The sequence below is a fragment of the Barbus barbus genome (assembly GCF_936440315.1).
Source record: "Barbus barbus genome assembly, chromosome: 32".
Taxonomy (NCBI): domain Eukaryota; kingdom Metazoa; phylum Chordata; class Actinopteri; order Cypriniformes; family Cyprinidae; genus Barbus; species Barbus barbus.
This window is the reverse complement of record NC_136760.1, coordinates 27,365,689-27,376,359: the sequence shown is the minus strand read 5'-3', so window position 1 is coordinate 27,376,359 and position 10,671 is coordinate 27,365,689. Positions and strand designations below refer to the sequence as shown.

Here is a 10,671-nt window from a genome sequence, read left to right as displayed (position 1 = left end):
ATGACATTTCACACACATTTTTTTCCATTGTTACAGTATGATAGTATATAATAGCTGTTAGTGAGTGAGTATCTGTGTAAACTGCAGTGATTATATGAACAAATGATGTGTTTAAATAAAGAGTGTGTAAATTCAGGGTGTGTGTTTTTGACTGTTCATGGAGTGTATATACTACTCAAGGAGATAAAACATGCAGAGGCACGTCATATGTGCTAATAAAACACAAAGAAAATCTTCTGATTAAATGCACAGACTGTCAAATCTTTGTAGAATACATTTATTAATATTCAGATACCAAAACAGGCTAAAACTTTAAACAGGTGGGTCAAAGCTTTATTACATTATAGTTTCAGTTGCTTTAAAGTTTCAGTAAAATAAAGCTACTTTCCAAGTGTGTGCGTGTGTGTCTATACACACACACACACACACACACACACACGCGTGCGCGCGCACACATTAATACAAACACTTATTGTACACAATATTTACTCAGAATGCACACAACAGTTAAAAACATATTTGTTTATTGGCCTAATAATTGGCTTTTATCATTGACATAAAATAAATAGTTACACAACAATATAAAATTATACAACAATATAAAAACAGGAACGAAAAGAAAATGGACTATACATTTCAATACCAATGCAAAACAGAACTTTTATAAACATTTTCCAGACAGAAAGTCCTTTGAGCTGCTATTATATCTCTTGGCAATAGAATGGAATGTAAGAATGATGGACATATTAATGAGTAACTGAACAGAAATCAGTTTGAACACGACTCGTTTGCCTTGTTTGTTCATGTTCTGTATGTTGGTCTGTGAGGGCAGGTGAGCTCCTGTTCTCAGCTGAGCGACGACAGGCCGCTTTTCTCCAGGATCCAGCGGTGGTAGTTGCTGACTTTGGCATAAACTCCAGGACGGAAGGGTCTGGAGCATCCCTCTCCCCAGCTCACCACACCGAACAGAAACACACGCTCACGGACGCGACACACCAGCGGCCCGCCAGAGTCACCCTGAAACAACCCAGAAGAACAGACGCATCAACCTGACAGGCTTTTCTTGCTTCTCAGTGATAAAAATGTGTAAAAAATCTGTAAAAATAGGGCACAATGTACTGTATTAATATAAAATAATTTTCTTTATTAAGTTTTTACAGGTGTTTTACCTGTATTTGAATTTGGCATTGCATTGTGTTTTAGGATTAATGGAAATGTCCATAAAATGAATGGCTAATGTCCCAGCATATGTGTGACCCTGGAGCACAAAACCAGTCGTAAGGGTCAATTTTTCAAAATTGAGATTTATACATCATCTGAAAGCAGAATAAATCAGCTTTCCATTGATGTATGGTTTGTTAGGACAATATTTGGCCGAGATACTATTATTCTGAACAAATCTGGAATCTGAGGGTGCAAAAAAAAATCAAAATATTGAGAAAATTGCCTTTAAAGTTGTCCAAATGAAGTCCTCAGTTCATATTACTAATAAAAAATTATGTTTTGATATATTTACGGTAGGAAATTCACAAAATATCTTCATGGAACATGATCTTTACATAATATCCTAATGATGTTTGGCATAAAAGAAAAATGGATAATTTTGACCCATACAGTGTATTGATACAAATATACCCCAGCGACTTAAGACTGGTTTTGTGCTCCAGGGTCACATATTTATGTGTGTGTGTGTGTGTATATATATATATATATATATACAGTCTTTTCCCAAACATCGTGATATGTGTGAAGTCTAAAACCCCGATTTCTGATTTAGTTTTTTTTCTATAAATAAACATTCAATAAATGTAAAATAAATAAACACTCATTTAAAAAACAAATAATAACAATAAAATAATTATAATAAATAAATAAATATATTTTAATAACATAATGATACAGAATAGGTAACAGATCTTAAATAATTTAAAGAAATAGTTGTAAATGAATATGTCAGAGGGTAGGGATGCCAGATTTTGTATGTATAAGTTTATGTAATACACAGCTAAATGTTAATTGGTAATTAATATGAGCTTGTTCAGTGAATTCAGTACAAAATATGTAATATGTATTGTTTGAAAACAGTTTGGTGGGACATATTAAATAATCACTATTTTAAGGTGGCAGTACAGACATTTCCTGATTTTGAAACTAGTTACTTTTCATGCATTTCACACATTGGATTTATGCCTTTATTGCATAAATTAAAAGTAATGAGACCAAATTGTACTCTATCTGTATCTGCTAAATGAATAAATGTAAATTTGTACCCAATTTGTAGTGCCATGACATGCATTTTATATATGTGTATTTAATATTCCAGCACATCTATAAGGGTCATTGTTGTTAAATAAGTAGTTTCTGGCTCACCTTACACGAGTCCGCGCTCCAGTCGGGACTCCCGGCACACAGCATGTTGTCTGTGATCATGTTGCCGTAATATGCTTTACTTGAACACAAATCCTGTGACAGCAGGTTGACATTTGCTTCTCTGAGATACTGTGAGTAATACCACGACCCTACAACACACACACACACACACACACACACACACACACGATGAATGAACCCTTCTTTAGTGCAAACAGAACAAACACAGTCAAGACTCTCAGCTGATGTACCTTCTTGCTCTCTGCCGTATCCAGTGACCTCACAGGACGTCCCGTCGCTGAGTGACTGATGTGCCTCAGGGATGCAGACTGTCTTGACTGCACTGGACTCTTTAGCACAGCGACCGTCAGGACTGTGAATCTTCAACAGCGCTGAACACACAGCAGTCAATCTGATGTTAATGACAGTCTGATGTGAAATGCATTTTACTGCATTACACGTCTCATAAAGCTAAACTCATACTTTGACTTTGCTGAAAAGACCAGAATATGTTGTGTCTTGGATTCTGAATGCTTCTTTACTAGCTTAACCAGCCAAACTTTACAGGTCAGCCAGCTTCACCAGGCACTAAACCAGTCTGGACTAGCATAAACTGGTCTTTTCAGAAGGTTGATCCTCAGAAATGTGTTTACGGTGGCTCACCGAACAGAAAGTTCTTTTCAAAGTGAATGAATGCGTGGGGTTAAGTCAGTCAGTATTACCGATGTCGTTGTTGAAGTTGCCGTCTGCATTGTCGAAGTGTTCATGGATGAAGAGCTTAGAAACACTGAACTCTTGCTCTCTCTGAACGTCTGTCTCATTGATGGCGTTCTTCCCCAGAAATACTGACAGTTTATTGAGTTTAGTCTGAGTGCTGAAAACAAATGAGAAGAGAGAAATGTGTAAAGATATTTCAAAAACACCCCAGTCCAGTCCATTTCCCCTGCTTCCCATTTTATTCATTAATTTTATCCAGCTGCTTTTAGTATGAAGGGCCTATTAAAGAGACAAGGTAATGAAAGAAAAATATTATTATTATTATTATTTATTAGTTTGTTTATTAATTTATTTTAAGTAGTGATGGGCACTTTCAAAGCACTGCTTTGTGAAGTTTAGAAACTTTTGTGAAATAATAGTTTTGAAACAGTGGTTCAGAGTGCGTTCAGAGTTTCATCAATTTATTAACATTTTTATTTGTGTAAATAAAAGGATGAGAAGTTGTTAATAGTCTCTTACTGCCATCTATATAGAGGCTGTCCATAAAACAAAGCAAGCACCCTGCTAATTAATAAAATATTTTAAAAACCACATTTCATGCATAGACTTCATATTTAATGGTATTTATCATTTTTATTGGATTTTATGTATTATACTTTCAATAAGTTTTTTTAAAAGCTGTTTTTATGTTTTAGCATGAGTTTTTGTAGCATTTACATTATTTTGACCAGCAGGCTTCACTCGTAGGCGTCTCGAGCGCTTCGAACCAATTCGAAAATATTCATTTCTCCCAGCACTAATTTTAAATTTCACCCTGGTTGGATCCAGATCCAACTCCTCCCACCTTACATATACCTAAACCTACCCATCTCCACCCCCTGATCCCTAAACCTACCCATCTCCACCCCTATACCCACCCATCTCCACCCCTATACCCACCCATCTCCACCCCTTAACCCATCCATCTCCACCCCCTGATCCCTAAACCCATCCATCTCCACCCCTATACCCACCCATCTCCACCCCTATACCCACCCATCTCCACCCCTTAACCCATCCATCTCCACCCCCTGATCCCTAAACCCATCCATCTCCACCCCTATACCCACCCATCTCCACCCCTTAACCCATCCATCTCCACCCCCTGATCCCTAAACCCATCCATCTCCACCCCTATACCCACCCATCTCCACCCCTTAACCCACCCATCCATCTCCACCACCTGATCCCTATACCCATCCATCTCCACCCCTTAACCCATCCATCTCCACCCCCTGATCCCTAAACCATCCATCTCCACCACCTGATCCCTATACCCATCCATCTCCACCCCTTAACCCATCCATCTCCATCTCCACCCCCTGATCCCTAAACCCATCCATCTCCACCACCTGATCCCTATACCCATCCATCTCCACCCCTATACCCACCCATCTCCACCCCCTGATCCCTAAACCCATCCATCTCCACCCCCTGATCCCTAAACCCATCCATCTCCACCACCTGATCCCTAAACCCATCCATCTCCACCCCCTGATCCCTAAACCCACCCATCTCCACCCCTAAACCCATCCATCTCCACCCCCTGATCCCTAAACCCATTCATCTCCACCACCTGATCCCTAAACCCATCCATCTCCACCATAATTTGTCCTCCCAACTTGCGTTCAGAAAACATTTGGCTTTGTTCGCAAAAATGCAAAGTTTCTCGGGGAAACGCATTGACATATCTGTACTTTCTTCTCATCTGCCCAGTTTGTTTTGTGCACTGACCCGTCAGGGAAGCAGTGTGCGGCTGTGAGGACCCAGCAGGGTGAGATGAGACTCCCGCCGCAGGTGAACGTTCTCCCGCGTGAGCTCCTGCTGAACACCGCCGCCATCCAGGGGTGGCGCTCCACCGCGCTCAAAGCCCCGCCCACTACCTTCATGCTCCGCTCCTCCCTCTGGCCACACTGCCATTCTATTGGACAAAAATACAGTCCAACCTGTCAATCAAACCACCGTAAATACAGACAGATACTCCACAATAATGATGCTCCACAATGATCTCACCTGACTGAGCGCCTTTCAGACTGTCAGAACCTGCACCAAACATGTCATATGTCAGATATTTACAGATATTCAGTAATATTACATTAATACAGCGAAAAGGACGGAATCAGACCTTGATCTTTTGCACAGCGTGGAATATCACAGTCTTCTTTTACAATCCTGAACGCGGCCCGTACGTAACACCAGGGTCTGCGGCTGTAGTCTGGGTTTCTGTGGGTGATGATGGAACATGTTTGTCTGTTATGATGGATGTAGCTGACATGACAAGAAAGATGAAAAGCACACAGAAATGGCATTAAAGAGCACCTGAATGGCTCAGGATTCAGCAGCTCAGACAGGTGCGCGAGGTGTGTTTGTGAATATTTATTGCTTGAGAATAAGGGGGAATGCCAAAAACATGTCTGGGTCATATTTCACCCCAAAATGAAAAGAAAAATTTGCTTTGCACTAACCAAATTGTCACTATACTGTAATATAATATATATACTGCACTGTTAAAAAAAAAAAAAAAAAGTTTTTTAATATGATATTTAAAAAACAAAAATTGTATATTGACCTCAAAGGTACTGATTTACATAATCATTCAAAAGGTTCTTTATTAATTATCTTCTTTATTAAATAAAATAATTGTATTGATTTACTTTAATAAAAAATAAATAAATGTCATTTAATGAACAGGGTAAATGTGTTTAATTGTCATTAAAATAATATCACAATGAAAAAATCTTAATCATCTAAAAAGCTTAATTAATAATAATCTTCATGCAAAACTTTATAAAATAAAATAATAATTACATTATTTAAAATTTATTGTAAAAATTAAATATTGCATGTATATATATATAATTTAAACTGGAGAGTATCATATTTGTTGTACTGTTTTTAAATGATACAGTTTTAATAAGAAAGTAGTGTTAAATTGTTAAATGTGTTTAATTTTCATTAAATAATGTCACAATGAAAAAAATCGTATTAATATGCCCAATAATTATTATAATAATTATAATAATTCCGATAAAAAAAATAATCCTTATAATAAGGAGTTTAATTTAAAATATGAAATATTTATTTTTATTAAGTTTTCATTAAATGTAATATCTATTATTTCTTTTATCTCCAGGGTGAATTATGCCAAAGACATGTTCTTGGCACCTTTCGTGAGATTTGCTCATAAACTGAGCTCCATAACATTACACCAGTTTCTTGTTCTATTCATATCCAAGCCTTCAGCACAAATGCATGTTGATTTAGTATTTAGTCAGTTTTTCAGTTAATCTACGGTCTCCAGGGAACTCCTACAGGCTCTGTTTGTTCTTATTCTAGTGTGTGTAGAGTCAGCTGAAGCTCTTCAGTCAGTGGAACTCACCTGCAGTGGTTGTGTCGTCCCGGGACAAGATTCTTGGGATAGACTCCGATTTCACGCACACTCTCTGAATCCCATTCCAGACATTCCCGCCCACTCTCTGATTTAGACATGGGCCCTCTGTAGTGCAGACCGATCCCATCAAAGCAGGAGAGGGACTCGTCTGCCACAAAACATCATAATGAATATGAATGCATGCAAACAGCAGTTAATGGTAATAAACACACACGAGTGATATGCACCTCTTTCACAGCTGGAGCCGCTGAAGCCGTCAGGACAGAAACAGAGCATGTGACGACCCGACGGAGACAAGACAGACGTCCCTCCATTCAGACACAGAACACCTGCAGGAACACAAACAATCATAATAAACATCATAAAACAGTAACTGATTACATGCAATAATCAGATTACAAAAAAGGGTTACACTTTACAATATTTTAAGGTGTCAGTGCAATTATACATTTAAGTACTGTGTAATATTAATTAACTACATGTACTTACTATATGGTTAGGATTAGGGTTACTTGCATGTAATTATGCATAATTCATTGTTATTATAATAGTAAGTACATGCAACGTGTAACGAGCACCTTAAAATAAAGTGTTATCTAAAAATTAAGTACTTGTAATTAGATTACATTACATTTTAAAATACTTGTATCAGACTACAGTTACTTTTTTATTATTATTATTACATGATTATGTATTATTCACACTATAGCAATAAATTATTTATAATCTATTCATGATTTGCATGTTGGTTAAAGGTCAAATGACATGCACGTAAACAAATTACTTAACCTTTAATAAGTGTTGTTGCTTTAAAATGATTTATTTTAATTTGACATTTTGATGTTTTAATTCTTTTTTTTTTCATTAAACTCACAAACTCCCTGCAATTTCGTCATAAACCCCAGGAAACCTTGATGTAATGTAATGTTTAATGCACTTTATGTTGTTAATCACAATGAACAGAATATATTTTCTTTCTCTTTGTATTTTTATGTCAGTTTTTCTTATTTAAATCAATGTGATAAACGAGTTAGATCAAAAGTAGTCCGATTATATTGCCTAAACTGTGTAGTGTGATGGATTTGGAATCAGTATTTGTAAGTAATCTGCTGGAAAATAAAGACTGCAGACAAAGTTTATGTACCTGATTTCTCACGTAAACTGCTGGGAAGGAGTCGGCGCTGGGCTCTCTGGAGGTCAAAACAAACAAAAAAAGTAGTTTTTTTTCCTAGAATTAAAAGCATTCTACACAAGAAAGTGAAAATATGTACTTGTGAAGCACACTTACACAAACCGTGAGAGCTGCTAAAGCTAGAATCAAACTCAGCAGGCCAAACCCAGCCATTTCTGCTTCTTCTTTGGATGTTGAAACCTGTAAGAAGTGATTTGATTAACCCTCGATTTGTGCTCAAAAACTGGCTCAACTTCTGATCTGAGGTTAAATTCACCTACAATGGTTTCAACGCAATCAGCCAAAAATTACTACTATGAAAAATGCTATTTATGCAAAAGCAGAAAACCTTTAGCTTGTCAGAGACTAAAAATATATGTAAAAAATTTAATAATTCCCTTGTTTTTTTATTTTGTTATTTCTATTGTGTTGGGGATCAATTTGACCCACATGTACTTATGTTCAAATTAAGATGCACAGACATGAAATATTACAAAAACAAATTGTGTTTTTTTCTACTTGTAGTAAGATGCAAATAACCGCAAGTATAAACAGCAATATTTGTACTTTTGTACTTCCTCTGCCTTTGTGTCTTTTCCTCAAACTCAAGAATAGTTTTGAGTGTCACATTGACCCAAATACAACAGGAAAACACTAAAGGTGAGACTTTCTTTACAAGTTCACAATGGAGAATCCACATATGACTGTAAAGAAACGTGACTTGGAACCAGACCCGGAGCGGAGATTAAAACTCTTGAGATCCACACCCACAGGACCAGAAATATCACAGAGGAGATATTTATAATATTTTTCCTAGACAGCAGTGAAACCGAACACAGTTCGGCTACTACTGAGATGTTTCTCCTAAGAATAAGACTCTTTAATCTCACATGCATCTCTTCAAGAGTTTCAGAGGAGATCTCAACAAGATCTCAAACTGAACTGACCAATATCTGCAAAGTCAGAGATCTCAGAATGAACTCAAACAATTCCAAGAGCAAATGATCTGAAACTGCCCAACAGTTCTTGTGCGGTCTTTAAAATAGGGTTTCCACAATTTAAGAAATGAAACAAGTATAAAATATTTGAAAGATAAAGAAACTTGGTGGAGAACATTACCGTCACAGCTTGAGCTCATCTCATCATTTGCAGTACACAGATTATTGTCACTATGAATATTGTTCACAGACATGCATAAACTCTGTTATCAGCAGTAAGAGCCCAACTCACCTGTGTGTTCAGATCAGATCAGGTCTGGTGTGTGTTGTTCTGCATCCCGCTGCTGCTTTTAAACCCTCCCATACAGAGGCTGCTTTGCTGTGATTGGCTGCAGGAGCAGACAGACTTGTGTTGGGGGAGTTTGTGTGTCTGAGGGAACACACACGTGCCGCTGAACTGAAACTAGATCAGTGAATCATAATGATTCAAATGAACTTCAATTCCTTCATTCCCTCATCCTGGAATTCTCTTGATGCTCTTAAGTGCTCTGAACACTATTTGAACCATCCTTTTAACCAGGAGCAAAACTTTGCTGTTTCACATAATCCATGTCTTCTGCTGTATCATTGATAGTTCATACATTTTTAATAAGTAAAAGGTCTTTTAGTGTAAAACGTCCAGCTTCAGCTGCTGCTTCACGAGTCACTTTCTTGACTGATTTTTATCAGGTAAACATCACAATAACTGTAGTAATATTTCCTAGACTGAAGCAGCTCGGCTTTACTTTATTCTCCATCAATAATTGTTTTCGAAAAATCAGTGCATCTCAAATCTGATCTATTGAGGAGCTTTACTTTCTCTGTTCCTCAGCGGAGGAATGATCTTCACAAGCCTCCAAAACATCTCACATCTTCTGAGGAGCGTTTATTTCTTCATGCATTGTATGTTTGGATAATTTCAATCTTATTTTACTAAGACAAATCATTGGAGATACAGAGCGATGACTGATATTTATATCCTTTTATGTCAGTATCTGCTCTATTGTTATAAAGAAGTCATTGATTTAAGCATCAGAATTTCATCATAGAAATATCAGCATCTGCACCAAATTGCATATTTTTGCTCACTTTGAGTCTCTGAATTAAACTGACCTCTATATTCTCACTATATCAGACTATATTAGTCATAAAAGTCGGATTGATCAAATATGATACCCAACAGTTCCATTTCAAAACATAGGCTTTTCAGACTATTATGCCAATGTCAGGGTTTAGAGGGTTAATTTCTGGCCCGAAATGATAATATATGACCCCTAGTCATAGCCTGAAAGGGTTAATCTCAGTCTGGGTCACTAAGCCTCAGTTCCGGGCAAAAGGGCATCTTCTCCAAACCCCCGACACTGCTGCCCACCGGAGGAGACACAAGTGGGCAAACAGAGAAATCAGTTTCACGCTTCCACATCCAGCTGTGCAATGACAATATGCATGCCACAATGCTTTCATTTCTTTGGGATTTAAGAATAATTGATGACTAATTGCCGTAGGTGTTGGCCGATAGCTCACGATTTTCGGGAATGTACAGATATGATTCAGTTTGTTTGACACATTGATTCAGCTTCTACCTTTATAGCAGCGTGAAGGCGTCATCGCAGACTCCGAGCTGATTTTAGGTCACTGATTAAGGCTTTTAAAAACGTGAGGGTTAAAAATAGAGCTCCACGCCCGACTGACTGAGCGGATGCAGAGTAGGGTTAATCATCTTTGATGGACTCAAAACAAACAGGATGTTGGTGCAACTATGACATATATCTGAAGAGTTTTATGAGACAAAAATAGTGGTTTTGCTTGTCATTATTGGAGCATATTGCTACTTGATACTGATATTGATGACTTTGAGGAGAACCGACTTCAAACATAATTTAAAAATCACCAAATCACCAAGACAAATGGAGTTAGTTCTACACAAAAAGAAGCTCTGATGTTATAAACGGAGGCCAAAACTGATGCAAAGACAACATATGGACTCTGACTCTGTATTTCTTTAA

At 37.4% G+C, this 10,671-nt stretch overlaps 1 protein-coding gene across 1 annotated transcript; it reads right to left on the bottom strand.

Annotated features, from left to right (window-relative positions):
- Nucleotides 1–266: 266 nt before the first annotated feature.
- On the bottom strand, nucleotides 267–8,951 carry LOC306852309 (urokinase-type plasminogen activator-like). Its single transcript, XM_079389026.1, has 12 exons — nucleotides 8,919–8,951; nucleotides 7,806–7,889; nucleotides 7,662–7,707; nucleotides 6,745–6,846; nucleotides 6,506–6,665; nucleotides 5,252–5,349; nucleotides 5,140–5,169; nucleotides 4,861–5,047; nucleotides 3,093–3,244; nucleotides 2,622–2,762; nucleotides 2,371–2,519; nucleotides 267–1,017 (listed from the first exon to the last, which is right to left on the bottom strand). Exons 2-12 carry the CDS (start codon nucleotides 7,860–7,862, stop codon nucleotides 847–849), a joined length of 1,293 nt encoding a protein of 430 aa, XP_079245152.1. The 5' UTR covers nucleotides 7,863–7,889; nucleotides 8,919–8,951; the 3' UTR covers nucleotides 267–846.
- Between the last annotated feature and the right edge of the window lie 1,720 nt (nucleotides 8,952–10,671).

Coding starts and splice junctions, on each gene's coding strand:
- LOC306852309 (XM_079389026.1), bottom strand. CDS start 7,862: ATGGCTGGGTTTGGCCTGCTGAGTTTGATTCTAGCTTTAGCAGCTCTC. Junction 6,666..6,744: donor CGGCTCCAGCTGTGAAAGAG/GTGCATATCACT, acceptor GTTTTGTGGCAG/ACGAGTCCCTCTCCTGCTTT. Junction 1,018..2,370: donor GGAGCGCGGACTCGTGTAAG/GTGAGCCAGAAA, acceptor GGGTTGTTTCAG/GGTGACTCTGGCGGGCCGCT.